We start from the raw sequence: 20,868 nt of genomic DNA on the forward strand, positions 1-20,868 counted from the left end.
GCTCTGCAAGATTCCCCCGGCGGGTGATTGTTTGTGGAGTTTGAGGGAAGCTGTCATGATGTCACCACCAGAAGACGGACAACTTTTCCCCATTTGCTCCCTCCCCATCGCTCTCCAAGCTAAACAGATGAGATCAACTCATCTTTCCTGATGTTACTGTCTCTGTTGCCAGATAGCGGACTACACCCTCCATTTTAAAAGTATAGTACCCCTGTTGTGTCCTAAAAAGCATCACAGAGTCTGTTTTTCTGCTCAATCTCCAAAGTCCTCATTATCACTATTATAATTGTTATTACTGCTATTATTATTACAGGCCATCTTCCAACCAGAGATGATGATGATGATGATGATGATGATGATGATGATGATGATGATGATGATGATGATGATGATGCTGATGATGATGATGATGATGATGATGCTGCATCTGGAGTCTGGCTGCTTATTGAAATGTGATCTTGATAAAAGTCAGAGAGAACAAGAATATGAAGAAAAACTATTTTTAAGAATTAAATGAAAAAATGAAAACGTTTTTGAGTATATGGCCCATGTAAAAATTAAACCTCTTTAATTAATGTTGCAAACTAAATCTCTCTCAACAACAGACACCAAGACCCACTGAGTGTTTAGAGCAGACATGTGATCCTTTAGTGACATCTAGTGGTTACAAAATGCTGGTGCAACTTTTAAAATTTCAGGAAAATTGACCGCAATTTCCAAGATAAAATATTTATACTTGTGGTTTAATTTTCTATTCAGAAGTGTAATTATACAAACAGCTTGGTCTGGTCAGTGTAATTAAAGTAATACTTATAATATTGTAGGAATGCTGTTTGCCATACAGTATTTGTGTGTGTGCTGGTATTTTTGCAGCTTTTTGGTAGTATCTGATCAGCCTTCACACTGACTTTAAGTTATATGTTTTTTTTTTTTTTGCATGCTAACTTGTTTGAATTTTGTATTCTTAGTTTTTAGGCTCTGGGTTCAGACCTGAGGCCTTTCTGTGTGGAGTTGTCATGGACTTCCTCTGCCTGTGTGGGTTTTTCCAGGTACTCCAACCTGTGCACCAAGATGGATGGATATCTAAACCACTTATCCTGTCAAGTGTCACAAGGGGGCCTCGATCTGATCCCAGCTGACACTGGGCGAGAGGTGGGGTGGACCATGGACAGATCACCTGTCTATCACAGGGCTGACACATAGGGACAAACACAGTCATTCATATTCACATCTATGGGTCAGTATGAATGTTAGTCACCATTCAGCCCAACTTGCTGATGTGTTTGGACTGTGGGAGGAAGCTGGAGCACTCAAAGAAAACCCACACAGGCATGGAGAGATCATGTAATCCCAGAACCTTCTTGCTGCGAGACAACAGGGTAACTACTTCTCCTTCATGTGATCCTTTAATAGACATTTAATACTGTGTGTACACATTTTTATGTTTATTGTTTAATGTTCACTTAGGTATTTTCCATATATTTTATTTCCCAAATCCATCCATCGATTATCTATACTCGCTTAGTCCTAACCAGGGTCCCAGGGACCTGCTGGAGCCTATCCCAGCTCTCTTTGGGTGAAAGGCAGGGGTCCACCCTGGACAGGTCACCAGTCCATCACAGGGCCACATAGAGACAAACAACCTCACACACTCACACTCACTCCTATGGGCAATTTAGAGTCACCAATCAACCTGACATACATGTTTTTGGACTGTGGGAGGAAACCAGAGTACCTGGAGAAAACCCACACAAGCACAGGGAGAACATGCAGACTCCACACAGGAAGGGCCCTGATGGGTTTCAAACCAGGAACCTTCGTGCTGTGAGGCAACAGAGCTGACCACTAACCCACTGTATTAAAATAAAATACTAATTCAATAAAGAACCTGCTGATGTGTTTGGACTGTGGGAGGAAGCTGGAGCACTCAGAGAAAACCCACACGGGCATGTATGTATATTTTATTGCCCAAATCTTATATTAAAATAAAACACACAACCTGCAGCACACCGTTGCCATGGCTACCACCCGAAGCCCAGTGCAGTTCCGCGGAGCGTCCAGCAGGGGGCGCGGCTCCATCGGGTTTCTACGGGTGTCTTTAAAGCGAGGAGGCAGTGAACGCATCACTCAGGTAGTAAAAGGGCAGATCCGAGGACCAGATACGAGCAACCGTGGGGCTGTTCAGCTCCGCTCGCTCACCCTTTGGGTTTTGTCTTCCCACCGGCCCCCACCGCCGCCCAACTGCGACTCTTCCTGGCGATCATGGTGGCTAAAAACAGAAAACAGACCGGGAAGAGTCCGGCGACCCAGGCTGACCGCGACAAGAGCCCGCTTGTTTCACCCCCTGGCAAAAGTACCGTGAGGCGAGCGGGCAGGGAGGGCAAAGGGTCCAGCGGGTCTCACCCAAACGGACTCTCGGGTGTAAGAAACAAGCTTCGGCTAACTCCCTCTGCAGTCGTGAAGCTGGGGATCACTCTTCTCCTCGGTAAGTTGTGGGGTTAGCCTGCTAGCTTCTCACTGGACCCCTAGTTAGCTAACGAGTGCTAACGTGAGCAGCACTTAGCGGATCCGCTAAATGAAGTTATCTCCACCTCGGATCTGCCGGCTAACGCTAGCTCTCCAGTTAGCTCCCCATTGTTGCTGTTGGTTAAACTAGCATGTGTTATTTTCTGCTCCATCGGCTCCACACGTGTCGACGGCTTTTCTCACAAAGTTGACGCTAATGTTTCTGTGATTTCTTCTCTAAATGCACCACAAGTCCTCCCCCCAAATATGACTCTCCTGGTTTTCATGGCTTCGTCGCAGATTTTTAAAACATGAAATAACATTTTTCTAGTAGTAGTGAAAGTGAGTTGTCTTTCCACAGCTGCGCTGACTGGATATTTGCACTGGTGAGTTGCTCTCTCAGCATGTCGTTGCTCAAACATTAGCGCTGTGTTTGCGTTTTCTTGGCTGATCCGTGTCTCCTCCTGTGATCAGGTATCATCTGTCACAGCTGTTTGAGAATGACAGACACTTCTCACACCTGTCGACCCTGGAGAAGGAGATGGCTTTCCGCACAGAAATGGTAAATAGTCCACTGTTTCGTTATGCAAAGTGAGGATGCTTTCAGAAATAACGCATGGCATGCGGGGTTTCGAGGTACTTGACGGGTAGGGTTCTCCAAGCATCTTTAGACCATTTCGGGTTCTTTCATTCCTTCTTAGAGCCCCAGTGCTGAGATCAGGGATTTGTGGGTGCTAATATTTTCTGCAGGACTCTTTGATCTTGTTGTTGAAGATGGTTCTTCATGACTTTGACTCAGACTGTGACTACATGTTTCCTGTCCTGTGCATCCTGCTGAAATACTCCGAGACTGATAACATGCATCTTGAATAGTATTAAGTGGTGGATAAGAAGCCGAACATGTAAAAGTGCCTTAAATGTTTGCAGAGTGCTGGGTGAATGTTTCAGTCTTAATGAAAGAGCTGGAGTAAACACATGGAGAAAACCCCATTGATGATGATTTTCAATGAATTAATCCTTTAAAATGCCAGAATTGGTGAAATATGTATGTTTACACTGTCACTGTGTTTCGTCCACCTAGACTGTAGAAGTTAGTTGACATAGAAAAATCAATGTGTAACTAGTTTGACTTATCAGTTGTTTGTTTGACTTAAATAAAAATTGCAGACATTGCCTTGTTAAACAAAACACTTCAGCACAGCTCTTTGGTCTTAAAGAATCTTTTTTTTTTTTTTTTTTTTTTTGTCCCCCATATTTTATAGAGCAAACAGTTGATCATTTAATTAGGACAACAGTGGGTCCTTGTCTCAATAATCCTCTGTTGCCCTGCTCTCAATCATGAAGATGGATGTGATATCAGTTTTGAATGTGGTTTATAATTAAATATGTGGCAGAGTGATCACAAACTGTAAAGTCAGGAGAAAGAAAGCAGAGCAGCAGTCTGTAATGTGGTGGTGTGCTCATGGGAAGGACTGACTTTTACATGTACACACACTTTGCATCACTGTTTCTATTTGACAACCAGGCAGATTTGCAAAGCCAATATAAACAAAGGTGAACTCTGACCTGTGAGTTTACCAGAGCTGGCCAGTAAATCGCACAGAAGCAGGAAACAATGACCTGAATTTTTTTTTTTAGCTGTACAAGTAAAGCAGAAGTGTTAGGTGACCATACGTTAACTCCATGTTTATTAGCTGCACATTCAAACACAATCACAATTTCCTCCTATTAGAATTTTAAGCATAATAGACTTGATCTTGAAAGCGAACGTGGGTTCTAATGTTAGACAAACATCTTGGTGTTGCTTCTTGTCTTGGACACTGCAGAGGCAGCTGAGACAGAGCAGCACTGGCTAAAATGTGCCATTTATTCTAGCAGACAATAACCGTACAAGCTGCTGATGCTCGACATACAGCACAGACTTCATTCTGTCTTTAGAGATGACGCTGGAGGTGACGATTTAATCACATGCAAACAGAATATTTTTCTTGCCTCACCCCTGCTGTGTGCCACCAAGTGGGCTGTGAGCAGTTGCCATCTGCTGAGTCCAGTGAGCTCATTGCTGTTTCCTCGGAGTCGTCATGTGCGGTTTATAATAAGCTCCTATCTGCTGTGTCTCTGTATCACTGCTGTCACCTCTGTGTTTCTCTTGTTGTTCTTCCTCTCCCCATCACTCTGTCTTCACATTTCTCCTCCACCTTCTGTCATGTTGGGTTTTTCTGTATGAGCTAAGTCTATTGTGTGTGTTTTCTCTTGTTTCCAGGGACTGTACTATTCCTATTACAAAACCATTATTGAGGCTCCCTCGTTCCTGGATGGCCTCCACATGATCATGAATGATCGGCTGACAGAGTACCCCCTAGTTATTAACACACTGAAGAGGTTTAATCTCTACCCAGAGGTAATGTTCCCATGTTCTTCAGAGGATTTGCAGCATGCTATCATTACCGTGTCTTAGTGTTGACACATTTTATCCAGAATTTAGATGAAGCAGCTTGTGAGGTGTGTCAGCGTCAGTACACCTGTTACTTCAGTGTGTCAGATACAGATACTGTTGTTTTTTATTTCATGCATTCTCTGTGGCTGGATCATCTGTAATAGAATCCACAAAAACGGATGGTGGAAGCAGCGTGAGAGCTCTGGGGAAGTGGTGGAGTTATACATGCATTATAATCCTGTGTCTGTGCCCTTTAAAGGGATGGGTTGGGTCAGAAAGGTGATTTCAAACAGGCCTTTCACTGATGGTCATCCCTCCCACTGTTCATCTCTTGTCCCCAGGTGGTCCTGGCCAGCTGGTACCGAATGTACACCGGTGTCATGAGCTACTTTGGGATTCCCACAAAGATGTGCTGGTCCATCAACAGAGGAGAGGGACTCACTCCTGTGAACAGCTGTGAAGGTACAGACGGTCAGATTTGCAAATACGCTCATTTTGTGCACACAACCAGTGAGTGATGACTACAGAAATGGCCTGAAGCTGCAGTGGCATTTAAAGTGCCTCACTGAACTGACTGGGTGACTCATCAGTCTTCTTCAGACTTTGATGATTTTCTTATTTGTGAACAGGCACAGCTAAATCCGCTTCAGTTAACATGGTTAAATCTCACAGAAGGAACTGAACAATGGAGCCAAGAACTCTGCAGTTCTCTATATTTTTTACTTTCAAGTAAAACTCATACTTTATTGATTAATCTATTAGTTACTTTTATTTAAATTACTATTTTAAAGTCAATATGTGGCAAAAAGCAGGTCCTCGCACTCTTGAATGGATTTCAGTTCAAAACACAGCTACAACCAGCAAATGATTAGCTTAGCTTACCTTAGCTTAAACATCTGTCCTCTGCCAGCTCTAAATCTCAGTTGTTGAGTTGTTGATTGAGCTGACACAGGCTGGTGAAACAAAGACCAATAAATGTGTCATTTAAGATCTGCTGTAAATGGCTGCAAATCATATCCATGTGATAAAATGTATAAGACAGCAATGTGGATGAATATTTATTATACTGTATTAGTCCTGAGGTAAAAATGCTTTTAACCAATTTTCACACAAACATTTTTTTTCTATTATTTTTTGCAGGAATGTTTCCTACAAGTGATAATCTGTTAGCAGCAAACAGACTAAAGCTGTTATCAGTTTTCCTTTGAAGCTGAAATCCTGGTGTTTCTGTTGGTCTCGTTAGCAAAGCGAGGCACCCCAGGGTCCATGCACGCAGGCTGTTTGCACAGTGTTCACATAAACCTGATGCAAGTTGCTTTGCAAAAGAGCTAAAAGTCAGAAAGAGGGAACAGTTTGTGTAACTGTCAGTAGGGGCATTGTTTTTGTTAGATCTATAATTAGACAGAGTTTAGAGTCTGTATTTTATTTTCAAGCTCCCACTTCTGTTTCTCCCCTGGTTTAGCAGCTGTTGGTAACATCAACACACTTCCAAAAACTTCATTATTCACTGCAGCTGTGTCGTGTCTGTTCTGTGTACCTGCTAATTTTGTTGATAGCGTTGGTAAGAGGAAATTATTCAGTGGTGCTGCATCTACCCACTGGTGGAAATTGAGGAACCTATGCTTCTGCATCAAAATTTGATATATTATTCAGTGTAATATGTGAGTTTAAGTGTAATATATCACACCACCACTTCCATGTAGAACAGTCCATGCCAGGGTGTGTTTGCCTGACAGTGTGTAATGCACTGCAGAAATAAACCCTTACAACATCCCCCCCAGCTCTGCCATCACACTCTGTTCTGAACCACGTTGGCCCCACAGTGTTACAATAAGCATGAAAAGACCATTTGTAAATGCCATACGTTATACAACAGTGATATGCTTCGTGTTTTAGCGTGCATTGTATGTTAAGAGTTTGTTATGTCATGACCATGTTCATTCAGAGAGGTGCGTTGAGTGTAGGCTCACTTTTTCCAGGTTTCCTGAATCAGGGCTGCAACAAAGATGAGTGACTAGTTTATCACCACTATTTCTGTCTCCTCAGCTTCGGTCTCCATGAGTAACTCTTAGCTCAGAGAATAGCTTTAATGCCATCTGTGTGTGTGTGTGTGTTGTGTGTGTTGTGTACATTAGGGATGGGCGACCCTGCGTATTTCTACGTGACCTGTGTGTTCCTGCTCAACGGCGTGATGATGAGCCTGTTCTTCGTTTATGGAGCTTACCTCAGGTAACTGCACTCTAGGCCCAGCGCTGTCATGCTCTGATAGGCATCAGAAAGAAGGGGGTGAGTTTTTATGGTCCATGTCATCACTCAGCAGTTATCTGTCAGTCAGAAAAACTGTTTCGCCTCATGTCTCTGCCAAAACTCTGGTTCTGAAAGATCAGATGGAGGATGACCTTTCTTAATCTGTTTTTCCTCTGCCTCTCTTATTGTTCACTCACACTTCTTTCCTTTTTTATTTCCTGTAGTGGCAGTCGGCTTGGCGGCATTGTCACCACCGTATGTTTTTTCTTCAATCATGGGGAGGTGAGTGCACAGCCTTTGTTACATTCAGTGTCAGTTAGCGCGGAGACTAAAGTCTCTCTGGGTGTAAGCTCCTGAAATGTGTAAAACTCCAAATGAAAAAGCACTCAGAAAAGCAGAGGGTGGTTAATACTGACTCATTTCATCCCTCAAAGGAGCTTAGAATTGGTCTTGGCTGGCACTCAAAGCTGAGTCCCTCCACCCACTTCTTTCTCTCCAGTTTCCTCTCAAACAATTAAGTTTCGGTTTTTCCTGATCAGTACACCGACACCTAGAAGCACCGGTGAGTCTAGTCCTGTCAAACATCATGCTCTCATCTCTGGACCATATGAGAATTGTGTTTTGTTGTTGTTTGTTTGTTTCTGAGGCAACACTGGGGTAGTAATGAGTGTTCTGGGGTGACAACACATGTAATCATGTTAAGGCTTTTCTGTATAAGCAGTGGTGTGAAATTTTAAGTAATACACACTTCTCCTATTCCAAAACAGTCACAAATGTGTGGCCCAGAAAACCTGTATCATAATATCTTCAGTGTTTTAATTTTATGTGTGTGTGCAACATTTAGTAATTAAAATGATTTATAATCTGCAGAGGGATAAAATACCTGTGACTCACTGGTTCACTGCTTTAAGGAAACTCATAGCTGTGAAGTTTGACGGGATATGGATCCAGTCTGTTGTTCATGTTCATGTTTATCATCAGAGCACCCGTGTGATGTGGACTCCACCGCTGAGGGAGAGCTTTGCCTACCCTTTCTTAGTCCTACAGATGCTTCTTCTCACCTACATCCTACGGTAAGCTCATCCTCTGTCTCAGAGTTGCAGCGGTCCAGATCACCCCAGTACATGTCCCACTAAGTCTTTTTTTACCCTAAAACCACAAAGTCACTTACCACGATTCTAAATTAGCAATTTATTGGTTATTTCATTGTATAGCACACACACTGTACCTGCTGTCCAGAGAGACCAGGCTTTTCTTGACACCAGGAGTCCAGCTGAATCATAAATATATGAAGTAACAAGAGTAAAACCTTGACTCTGAAAAGCTTGTGACTTTAAAACAACACAGGCTACAGAGCATTTCTAACAGTTTGTCTTTGTGTGGTAATTACTGGGGTGAAGCAAAGCGAGCTTTTGTTGTCACTGTAATAGTGCCCTGAAGCAGGCTGTCTGGTGAGCTGAAGTACTTGTCGCACAGCCTGGTAATCCTCGAACTGCTGGTGGACGCCACCCTGTGCTGTGAGTGCAGTCGGTAAACCGTGACTTAAACCACTGGTTTTACAGTAAATGGAGAATGAACCTTGTGATGTGTTCCCCAGTACATCGCTTGGTCTTTGTATTACACTCAGAGTGAAATTGAATGTCTGCGCTTGTGTGTGTGCGTTTTCTCTGCCGTCTTAATGCATCTTCTCTAATCTCCCGTACACCTACACTCTATTTCTTTTCCCCTTCTCTGTCTCTCTTCTCTCTCCAGGACACGGACCCCAAGCAGGACAGCCATGGTTGCTCTGGGCGTCTCCAATTTGTGCTTTATGCTGCCTTGGCAGTTCGCCCAGTTTGTGCTGCTCACTCAGGTAAACGAAGAGAAGAGAAACATTGGAGGAGAATGTGGGGGATGAGAAGAAAGAATAAATGAGATTAGGGAGAAAATAGAGACTTGGAGGGAACGGGGGACTGTGGTGAGGAAGGTGCAAAAGTTCAGATGATGGCAAAAAGAGAAGTGGCAGGAAAGAGGATCGAGATTTTACACCATTTGCATCATCCTAAATAAAACTCAAACATTTTAAAATCCATTCAGCCATCCATTATCTAGAGGTGAGTCGAGGTGCACCCTGGACAGATCAGTCTGTCACAGCACTGACACACACAGACAAACACTCACATTCACACCTACGAGCAATTTAGAGTCACCAACCAACTTAACTTGCATGTGTTTGGACTGTGGGAGGAGAAAACCCACACAGACACGGGGACAACATGCAGACTCTTTAGGAGTCTGGAAAGGAATCCTCTCTAAAAAATTTGAGACTGTGAGAACAGATTGTCAGACAGGCGACTTAGAATAAGGTAGTAAAGAGTGTAGGCAGGGAGACAGAAGAGCTGGAGTTTGAACCCGGACACCAGAACAAAGAAGTCGCAGCTCTGAGAATCTGTGCTCAGCAACAGTTTAATCCACACTGTGAACAGGACATTGCTTCTTTGTGTACAGGGGTTCTAATATGGGACAAGTTATTGAACAGCTACTATTTGTTTTGTGTTTGTAAGGTGTAAATTGATGTCATTTACCTCGTACACGTGCGTGTCTGTCTGTGTGTCTGTGTGTGTGTATAATCCATCCTGGTGCAATGTACTGCATGTCCACCCACACTGTTCCCGTCTCAGTGTGGAAGGAATCTAACTACACCAGATATAGTCCAGGTCTTTTTATTATTTTGTAACATTAGTTTCTGACTGATTATTTGAAGAAGCATTTCTTTGTATGATCACAGTACATCCTACCCCTTTATTACTGTAACCTGTACCTAATAGCTTTATTTTTTTATTGTGTTCACTTTATTAAAATGTATTCAACAGATGTTTTGTTCAATAAACTGACTACTGGACATGCAGTACCAATGTAGAGTGGACAGATTTTAGATTATGTTTTTATTTGTATTGTTTCCTGCCTCTGTGATTAACCTCGGCTGCTGCGACAGCACCGTAATTTATTGAGATTCACATTTTTAGGTAGTTGATTGTTGACAGTGTAGGATAATAAGAAACACCTGATTGACATTAAAATGCAGCAGCAAATAAAGCCTTTAGGGGCCTTAAAGAAATAACAGCAGTGGAAAAATGTGGAATTTTAAAAGTGAAAGGAGTTTTCAACAGAATTGGAGGCCTGAAGTAGAACACACACATTTACTTTCAGTGTTTCTCTGCAGTGTGTGCTTGACCAGTTTTTTTTTTCTTGCTTTGTTTCAGGTAGCTTCTCTGTTTGCTTCGTACATCCTGGGTTACCTTGGAGCTGCCAAGATGCAGTCCATCCTGGTCACTCACATGGTACAGCATGAATTCCCCTGCTTCAATCAGTCAGTGCATCAGACTGTTTCTGTTCTGTAGCTTTGTGCATCATACAGTGACACTGCAACAAAAGAATAGAAATACAGAGGAGATGGAAATTACAGTTCTGTGCTGGTGTGATAAAACACTGGCTAAGGAGGACAAAGCCAATCCATTGCTCTGCACTGTGTGTGTGCTTCACGTTATACTCCACATAACTGAAGTCTTTCCAGCCAGGGTCCTCTGAGCTGTAGTCTGCTGTGCCTCAGTTCTCTTTATCTCACTCAGCTCCTCAGCTGGAAGAATTTCACATGAGCCACGAGGACGCCAGCAGAGACAGGGATGACTTTCTTTAGCATTAGCAACGCTGCTACGCATGCACAAGTGCCTTTTTAGCATGAAACAGGGCAAGATATGTGGGCAACTTGAGTCACTCTGCCAAGGACAGAAGAAGATCTCTTTATGTGAAGATGCTTATTTTTGGGTGTGGGTGTTGTTCTGCCTGTTTGTCCCTCTGCATTCTTCCCCTTAATCCCCTCAGCATGCCCTGCTGTTAGCCAGATAAGGAGAACACCCTTTGTGGTAAGATGCTGAAGATTTGTGTCAGGAAGACATGTGACTCTACATAATTCAGAGAGCTTGGCAGTGATGACTTCTGCTTTGTGTGTGGTTTGTGTGATACAGATACACAACCAGGGTGTGCGTCCTCTACGACATGCAGTGTTGCTAAGGAGCCTGAGCAGTGTCTCAGGGTTTACAGACACTGAGTACTGTAACTAAGAAATGTCTCTGTTATTCGAAGGACTGATTGAATGTTTAGTCTCATAAATCTCATAAAACAAATTAAAATATCAGTTCTCACTCCTTCGTCTTTTATGAAAGTAGGTGTTTAGATGTTTTGAAGTGTCGGACATTTTTCATTTTATGAACCGATCAATTTAGAACATTTTAGATTGACCAATATCAAAATATTTATTATTTGCAGCACAAATTGTAACAATTTACAAAAATAAGGATTTTTGGTCACCCCACTATCTGTTTCCTGCAGAGAGCTGCATTATTTCACTCTTCACTGTGGGATTAAGCATCTAGGGTTCATTTAATAGGATTATATTCTGCTAGTGGCTGTGTATTCAAAGTTTAATGCTTAAATCTCTGGAGTATTTTCACACATAAAGCCTTATTGTTGGTGCTTAATACAATCTATGCCAGACCACCCTCCTGTTATACACAGATTATTGTTATCATTATTTTTATTTGAAAGCAGTGGAGCTGTGTGTTTTTATGGGACCACTAAAAAAGCTGGCTCTGCCTCCAAGTTTACTGCCAAACTCACGTTAAGCATCGTTTTAATTATGCAGACGATCATGCACCCAGAGCTGAAACACCTGTTACTGGAGCTGGGTTGCTCAGTCCGCAGTGTGTGAAAGCCTCTTCTTCTTGTCACCTGTCTGTAGGTCACGCTTGGTGTCTGCTTTGTTCTAATGTTTGGTAACTCCATGCTCCTCACATCCTTCTACGCCTCCTCGCTCGTCTCCATCTGGGTGAGTTGGTCGGAGACATTTTACACATTTGAGACTGGAGCTGTTGTGAATAAATGAATTACAGGGAGAAATGGAGGAGGCATGTTTAATTTCTCTGGATTGCCTTGTCTCTTGTGATTTTTGAATTCAGTTTTGGTTATTTTTTTAAATTTCAGGCAATCATTGCATTGAGGGATCGATTTACACAAGTCTTCAAACCTGGCATCGTCCTTTGGGTTTGTAGAACTGTCCACCCCTTTTTTTTTTTATAGTCAATACACTTTTTAGGTTTTTTCATACATATGTGGGTATTTATGTCATTCTTATAATCACTTTTGAACATAACCCTGTAGCCACTGTGTTTGCCTCCTCAGGTCATGCAGGGCTTGGCCTGGGTCGGCGCCACAGTTCTGCTCAAATTCATGCTGTCCACAGTCCTTGGTGCCTCTGATGACGTAAGCTCCTGTAAAAGTGTTTCTTTACACTAAATCCACTTTCTTCATTTAATATTGTAAAGGTTGATGACAGTTTATTATATTATCGATTGATCCTGGTCCCAGTCTGCACAAAGTGGCTTTTTAATCTTCTGCCGTTTAGAAAAACTGCATTTGCATGTTTCAAAGTAGGAATGAGAGGAAACTCTGAAACACAAAATGCATAGATGATGTGTTTCAATGTTTTTTTTTGTCTTTTCCAGGCTCATATCAGTGGATTGATCAAGTCCAAGTTCACAAGCTACAAGGACTTCCACACTCTGATGTACACGTGTGCTGCCGAATTTGACTTCATGGAGTTAGAGGTGAGGTCTGCTTTGACTAGCGCCTCACGTTACAAACTAAAGACTGCTCTCTGTGCTGCAGCTTCACTTTCAGTTGAATTTGTTTTGATGCTTTCACCAAACGTTAGTATCAAAATGTCACAGTCTCCTGTGTAGATATTAGAAAGGAAAAGAGAACTTCCTTCCTTTTGTGGCTCAGTGTACAGAGAAGCAGGTCTGTTTTCAGATTTGACATGAAATAGAAATGTGACAGCAGAACCTCGAAGCTCATTTGTGTTGGTTCTGCTCAAGACCGTGGTCTGGTTTTGTGTTCCGATATTGTGAATGTGTGTTTCATAGGCATTATTAGATAACAGTTCTCTTTCCCTCTCACCCTCAGACTCCAGTCCGGTACCTCAAAACATTGCTGCTGCCCATCAACATGCTGGTGGTTGCTCTCATTGCTGTGAGGGTAAGTGTATTTGGACTGTACTGCAGATTGTTTTTTTTTTTTTTTAAAGCAGCAGGATAAATCTGACAAAAATGTGCACATTAATTCAGGCTGCAGAGGATACTGACCGCGGTAAAGGGAGTGGAGATCGCTGTGCCGTCGCATTATCTGCACTGTTGTTTCATTCAATTACAGTTTTGCATGTTTGTCACACTTTGTTTCAGATCATCAAACAAATTCAAATATTAGTCAAAGATGCATCATGCAGTTTTTAAATGAAGGTTTTTATTATTAAGGGAAAACAAAATCCCAAACTACATGGCCCTGTGTGGAAAAGTGTTTGTCCCCTAAACCTAATAACTGGTTGGGCCAGTATGAATAAATGTTTTATTTCTGTCTTCACTCCAGGAAATGTGTTTTGCTGTCTCTTCTAGTATATTTTTTTAATCATTAAAAAATAAAAATGTTACCCATACAACATGCAGAGCAGTGTCTGCAGTTGTCCTCTCAGGCTGTGTCCCTCATCAGCAACCTGCTGAAAGGCTAAACCCAGGGCCAGTTTTCAAATGGCTCCCTGATGCTTGTAAGACCTAATTGCTTTCAGTGCACAGAAATAACTGAAGCTGACACAGATGAGTTTGTCCAATCTTAGCAACTTTTCTCTTCACTCATAAGGCCTGAGTCAGCTCGACAGTAAAAAAGTTAAGAAAGTCAAATACAAACAAAAAAAAACACCATAGTAATCCATCCATCATCTGTACCCCCTTATTCCTAACCAGGGTCCCAGGGACCTGCTGGAGCCTATCCCAGCTCTCTTTGGGTGAAAGGCAGGGGTCCACCCTGGACAGGTCCCCAGTCCATCACAGGGCCACATAGAGACAAACAACCTCACACACTCACACTCACTCCTATGGGCAATTTAGAGTCACCAATCAACCTGACATACATGTTTTTGGACTGTGGGAGGAAACCAGAGTACCTGGAGAAAACCCACACAAGCACAGGGAGAACATCCAAACTCCCACTGTGCTGCCCACCATGTTGTAGTAAATAGAATCCATTGAAAACTAAGAACAAAAGTAGATTAAAGGCAAAATAACAAAAGTGTAAAATGAATAATAATGTCTTCCTTTTTGAAATGAAGAGTGTGCTGTGTTGTTAGTAACAGAAATCATACAGATGCAGTATACGACTATACTATCTCACCTTTCAGACCAACACAGACAATCAAACATTAAGTCCAAGTGACTTCAGAGCCTTGAGATGCTGCTTCTCTGAGGCAGGGGGACGGAGCTGGTTGTCTTATCGGCTCTGGTTACCACACATGTAATTGTAGCTCTGCCTTTTTAAATTCAGGGTTTTTTCATTCATTGCAGTTGTCCTGTGTTGTTGACGTGCACATGTGTATATTTGTTCCAGTTTGCTGTAGCGTGACAGATCTTAAAAGGGGAATCATCAGAGGGGAAAAATGAGCAACTGCTCTTTCTACATTTTAATCTCATTATGCTTTGCCCACACTAAACTGAGAATACATGAGTTGATTTGACAAATGGTGGCAGGCAGTACACAAGCAAGTTGTTAGGGGGATCTTGTCATGAAGGAATATCCCCTGCTTTTTTTCAACTTTTTGTCCTTTTCAGACTGTCCAGGACATAGTCTGGTTCCTGAGGGGTGGAGGGAAGGCATCTGTCAAGAGAGAAGATGTGGATGAAGCAGCAGGGTAAGTAGCTTTATGCTATCCTGTTTGATTTCACTGTTCTTACTTGTTCTTGTTTTATCACTTACTAATGGGTTTAAATGGGTAAATGTGAATTACAAATGTTTTATATTCCAGGTATTCACTTTTTATTCTGTCACAAGTGGACAGCTAACTTTATATTGCTGTGTTCTTTCCTGCAGATCTGACATAGCTGCAAAAGGAGAGGTGAGAAAAATGCTCCTCCTGCTTACTAACTCTATGCACAAACCTTATCTTGGTACCTGTAACAATGAAGGGTGAACTTTGAGGCATCCATACAGCATTGTTCCTCTTTTCTTACTTGATTAGATTTCCACTGCGTGGTTAAATCTGCTCCGTTACTATGTCCCTAAGTGATTTTCATCCCTTTTCTCATTACTTAGAAATGAAAGGCAGTCTCACTGTGGTGCCTTTTGTCAGCTTTCTCCCAGCTGCAGTTTCACATCATTTTCTCTAATCTCCCTCCCAGGGCAGGAAAATGTTCAGCCATTCATCCACCAGCCACAGTCGTCGTACAGTCTTCCCAGGTCTCCCAGAAAATTGCTTTAATTTTTCTGTGTGGTTTAGTGAATAACAGCAGAGACCCGAGGGAGTTCGCGCTCCTCACGGGGAAAGCGAAATATTTAAGATCAAAGCATCGTGCAATCTCATTATATACCATCTATACTGAAAATGCAGCTTTTATTCAGAGCTGAGGTAAATTTGAATTACAGAGGAGCTCCCCCTAAAGGGGTAATGGAGTTACTACAGCTTTAAATTTTCTCATTAATTAGGCCTCACTATTTAAAATAAGTCCGGCTTAAATGATTCAGAACATAATTTTTATCACAAAGTATAATCATCACCTGCTAAATCACATCCTGTTAGTATGTGGTGCCTCTGCTGCTGCTGCACATTCAGCTTAGTGACTGACTGATGTTACTGTAAAGCCTTTACTCAAAGAATGACTTGTCTAAAAAAATCAGTCGCCATTATTTGTTCAGCACTGCTAAGTAGTTTTCTCTAGTTGGTGTTAGCAAAAGAGAATAACAATATACTAAAAAATGGACAGTTCATCGTAGGACTTAGATTATTATATTTTTCCGTCATTTGGATGGGTTTTATTTATTTATTTTTTTGAGTGGATTTCGCTTCCGCGTGTGTCGACACAATAAACCTGACAGAGGTTAAGGTCTCACATCATTTTAGGGCCAGATGAAGTAGGGTGGATTGTGCACTAATCACAGGTCTGACCCCCAGCTCTTCTTCTCCACATCACCAGTTGTGGATATTTCACTAATGCCCCAACAAAGCTAAGAATGTGTGTGTGTAAACAGAGAATTCAGAATTTTACTCTGAATTTTAAATAATAGAAATGAGGTCTGCATGTGTTTTATGATGATTGACATGCATTGACCAGAGATGCTGTGCATGGTAGTTTTAAAAAGTGGCCACAGAAGCCAAGCCTTGTTGAATGTCTCACACACGTAGTTTTTTGTGTGTGTGTGTGTGACTTTGTGTGAACTTGTCACTCCACAGTTGGTGTATCACAGTCTGCAGCTGGTGGCGTTTGCTGTTCTGGCCGTCCTCATCATGCGCCTGAAACTCTTCCTGACTCCTCACATGTGCATCATGGCCTCACTGATCTGCTCCAAACAGGTCTGTGTCTCCCCACAAAGAAAGACGGTGATTCAGCAGCTCATTTGTTTGGTGCACATTTACAATTCTCCCGCTCTCTGTGCTCTGGTTATTTCGTCAGTTGTTTGGCTGGATTGGGGAGAAGTTCAAGCACCAGGTTGTGGTGTTTGCTGTCATGGCTGTCATGGCCATACATGGAGTGGTCAACCTGCAGGCCCAATGGGCGATCATCGGAGAGTTCAGCAACCTGCCACAGGAGGAGCTGTTGGACTGGATCCAGGAGAACACCCATCCTGGTGAGGGACGTCCCCGATTATTCATCATGTCATGTCATTCAGTCCAAACAGAACCCCCAACACTGGTTCTTATTTGGACACCATGCAAGATAAACACCTATTCATGATCTTGAGTTTCCCATGCCTTTTAAAATGTTATTAGACAGTGTTCGCCTACAGCAGACTTACTACTGATTACATGAACATCCTGTGCTGCAGATGCTGTGTTTGCTGGGGCTATGCCCACCATGGCCAGTGTGAAGCTTTCCGCAGGGCGGCCCATCGTCAACCACCCCCACTATGAGGATGCTGGTCTGAGGTCAGTGCTGTTTACAGCACCACAACTGTTCTTATGCTCAGAGACATGAAGGGAAAACTGCAAATGTTAAGATTTGAGGCAGCGTTATATATGGCGGCCTGATCTTTCTCCCAGTGTGGGGATCTTGTGGATGGCTTGAAGCAGGTTAGTGCCTGGAAAATGTGAGCTGGCAGGAGATGCCCGGGTCACACACAGGCACTCATGCTTAGAGGCAGGTTGACTGGAGACAGTTACTTGGAAACTGTTCTTTGTTAACAGTCATATTGATTTTCATGTAAACTTAAATTTGTTTTTATGTAAATCCTGTTCCAAATTCAATCTTTTATTTTTTTTATTCAATCGTTTATTCAATCTTTGGCCAGAAGATACAATACTTAACAGGATGTGTCACACTGAGCACTGATGAACTTTATTCCCAACAAATAAAAATCACAGGAAACTCTTGAACAGAGGCTTCAATTTAAAAGCTGGTTTCAGTGGTTCTCATAATCTTCTTTATTATTTATTTCTGCATTAACCATTTGAAATAAAGTCTGAACCAAGGATGTGATGACTGATTTGACTCCTGTATCTGTGAACTGTGCAAACTGTGCAGGGAGAGAACCAAGCTGGTCTACTCCATGTACAGCCGCATGTCTGGAGAAACGGTAAAGAGGAACCTGATGAAGCTGGGAGTGGACTTCTTCGTCCTGGAGGATTCCTGGTGCACCCGGAGAACCAGGTACCACAACACCAGCTGTGCAGTCTCGCAGATGAGGCCACACTGTTATTTGCACATTTTGATTATAGCTGTTTAACATCTTTTCATCCAGAGCAAACTGGAAAAGTAAACTTTTTAAAGATATTAGTTTAGTTCAAATCCAGGACCACTAGTCCCTGCTTCTTATGAACTTTCTTTCTTTCATCTTTTTTTCTTCCCTCTCTCATTACTCCCAGGCCGGGGTGCAGCATGCCAGAGATCTGGGACATTGAGGATCCCCAAAATGTTGGTAAAATTCCCCTTTGCACCCACATGTCCAGGAACTCCCGACCCCACTTTACTACAGTCTTTTCCAATGAAGTTTACAAAGTTCTCAAAATCCCTAAAATCACCAAAGATCTCAGATAACATCATTGGACAGGCTGGTGCTACAAGAAACTCTCTTTCCGCCACTTCTTTTCTGTATTTTTTGTCACTTTCTCTGTCGGGGAAATTGATGCCTTTGCTGCTTTTTACTTCCCAAAACTCAAATCACTACAGATCCCACTTTTTTTTTTGCAGTGGATGCGCCAAAGCAATCTGTCTGAAGTCTCTGTAATCTTGATTCTGTCATGGTTCTCAGTATTTGCAACTTCATGCTGCCTGTCATCCTTATTTCTGCATCTCAGTCATCCAGCGACGTCCCCATCGCTGCCCCATCGGTGGCCAAGGTGAAAGCCAAAAGGCGTCATAGTCGCTCTTCTTTTCTTTATTGTTGCATTTGTTCCGTTACAAAAAATCCTTATTTTAAGAAATGCTGTTCATACACCACTATTGCTTTTATTATGTAGTATGATTTTTATTTTATTTTTTTTAACTTAAGCTTGATAAGTGAGATTAGTCTGGCAGGACCAATCAAGGCTTTCCACATACTGTGAAGCAATACCCTTTGCAAACTTGACAAAAGCTGATTTCTTCTATTGTTACACAGTGTTGATCTGAAAGTATAATTCTGTAGTTTTTTATAATTTATTTGTGTGGGTATTTTTATGAAAACTTCTCTGTAGAAGCAAAGAGTGTTTGAAATCATGGAGAAATTCTGTTTCTGTATTTGGAAGCTTCTGAAGGCTTTTTAATACATGTTACATTAATAATTCAGTGGTGAATGCCAGGAAAAAGGTAACACATTGGAGAAAATAAGTAGATTTTTGTAAATACTCAGTTTTGTAAATGTATTGCCCTTAGAGGTTTTTGTGTTTCTTGAATTATTGTCTGTTGCCAAAGGAAATCTTGTTACTGCAGCTGTGTATTTGGGGTAATGTAGCAGGTGAAGGGTGTGTGTTCAGTGACTGAGACCCATCAGTGTGTGAGTCCTGTCACAGCCGATCCAAACTATTTGTAGCAGTGAATGTTGATAGTAACGGTTTGTTTGTGGGTTCAAACCACTGGGCGGCGATTAGCTCAGCATCAACACTAGAGAAATAACTAGCAAGGCCCTGAGGCTCACTAATTACCACTTTATATTGTGGTCTTGGATTCATACAACTGCCTCTGTTAGTTCTCTGGTGAATTCATAATGATGGCAAGGCTCAGACCTGCCTACAGTCAACCCAATAAACTGCCACCTGCCATTTTGCCACTTGCATTTAACTTAATTTCGTGTTTTTAACCTTGGAACAGAACCGGGCTAACTCTTTAGCCTTGCTTCAAGTATTTGTGCTAAGCTAGTTCAGTTGTCCCATGTAGTTCTCAGTAAGAAAACAAAAGTAGAACATTTCAAAAAGAGGCTGAACTGTTGGTTAAGTGTTTCTGTAAGTGTGTATTCGCTGTGTAAAGCAGAAGATTTGAAATCATCTCTCTGAAAAAGGAGGAACAGCTTGGTGTTACCACATTAATAGCTTGTAGTGTCAGTAAGTGTCCTTTACAGGTTGAATTAGCAGTGGCTCCATGGCTGCATGTCGTGTTAACCGTTTGTCGTAAAAGGATCAGACTTAATGAGCAGTTGAACCTGATGTCAGTATCCCATCAGGTTAACTGGCTTTTATTAGCCCAGAGCTTAGTGCCATGTGTCGGGACACCGACAGCAGATTTACAGCTCCTGGGCTGTTTATTCCATTCTGGCTCTGTAAATAAACAAATATATTTGCTTTCATGCCAAGAGGTAGATAAAGAAGAACTGATACCGTGCTCATGTCCGTACAGTAAATATGAAGGCACAGCCAGCAGGTGGAAAACTGGGTGCAGGAAGAAACAACCAGTGTAGTTAACAAACACACCTGACAACACCTGTACAGGTATAAAGAGAGCACGTTGAGTCCAACACGACAGGGTTATAAAATCTACTTCCTCAATGTCATGTGACGGGTTTGGTTTGTAACAACACTGTTGTTTGTCTTGGCTTTAATGGATTTGTGTCTAAAGGACTTGAAACAGGTTGAAAATATTTGAGTACAACTTTGGATGGATGATTTGATGGACTGGGCGTCAGAATGAGATTAATGAGGTGACACGTTTAAACAAAACACACATTCACACTTCACACAGCAGACATTTACAGATGTCGTTTGTTTACAACATATTTACCTATGGAGACTGAGGTTTGATGGTGTAGGAGTGATTTTGTCAGTGAAGTGCCCGTTTTCAGAGTGTGGCTGTTGTCACACGTCCCCACAACAAGCGGACATAAATGTTTATCTCTGTTTCTGGAGTCTTTTATAGTATTTGTCTATTTTGACTATTTTAAAAAATAAAGTATTTGCCATCGGCACCATTGTTTTTTTGTTTTTTTTTTCCTTTATATTTAAAAATTAAAAATTTTCAGTCCTTGTTGAATCCTTTTTTTGGGGAGTTTCAGATTTTCTAGCTGTGGTAGCTACAGCAGGAAGCTCATTGTCTCATAATGGGCAGGTGTATTTCTGTTCCTGCACCAATATTTAACTTTTAAAGTACGAACTTTTGCCTTTGATTTCAATGTGAACATTTTCAGATGTAAAAGTAATA

General features: G+C 41.9%; 1 protein-coding gene across 1 annotated transcript; it reads left to right on the top strand.

Moving 5' to 3' along the window:
- Window positions 1–2,262: 2,262 nt before the first annotated feature.
- On the top strand, window positions 2,263–20,633 carry dpy19l1l (dpy-19-like 1, like (H. sapiens)). The gene is made up of 22 exons (XM_026317333.1): window positions 2,263–2,485; window positions 2,867–2,891; window positions 2,980–3,067; window positions 4,769–4,906; window positions 5,284–5,404; window positions 7,078–7,171; window positions 7,414–7,471; window positions 8,171–8,262; window positions 8,942–9,041; window positions 10,432–10,509; window positions 11,967–12,053; window positions 12,209–12,268; window positions 12,407–12,487; window positions 12,730–12,831; window positions 13,190–13,261; window positions 14,881–14,960; window positions 15,140–15,164; window positions 16,497–16,616; window positions 16,717–16,891; window positions 17,090–17,189; window positions 17,785–17,910; window positions 18,126–20,633. Exons 1-22 carry the CDS (start codon window positions 2,263–2,265, stop codon window positions 18,295–18,297), a joined length of 2,217 nt encoding a protein of 738 aa, XP_026173118.1. The 3' UTR covers window positions 18,298–20,633.
- Window positions 20,634–20,868: the final 235 nt, after the last annotated feature.

The sequence above is a fragment of the Mastacembelus armatus genome, chromosome 16 (genome assembly GCF_900324485.2).
Source record: "Mastacembelus armatus chromosome 16, fMasArm1.2, whole genome shotgun sequence".
In the NCBI taxonomy this organism is placed as follows: domain Eukaryota; kingdom Metazoa; phylum Chordata; class Actinopteri; order Synbranchiformes; family Mastacembelidae; genus Mastacembelus; species Mastacembelus armatus.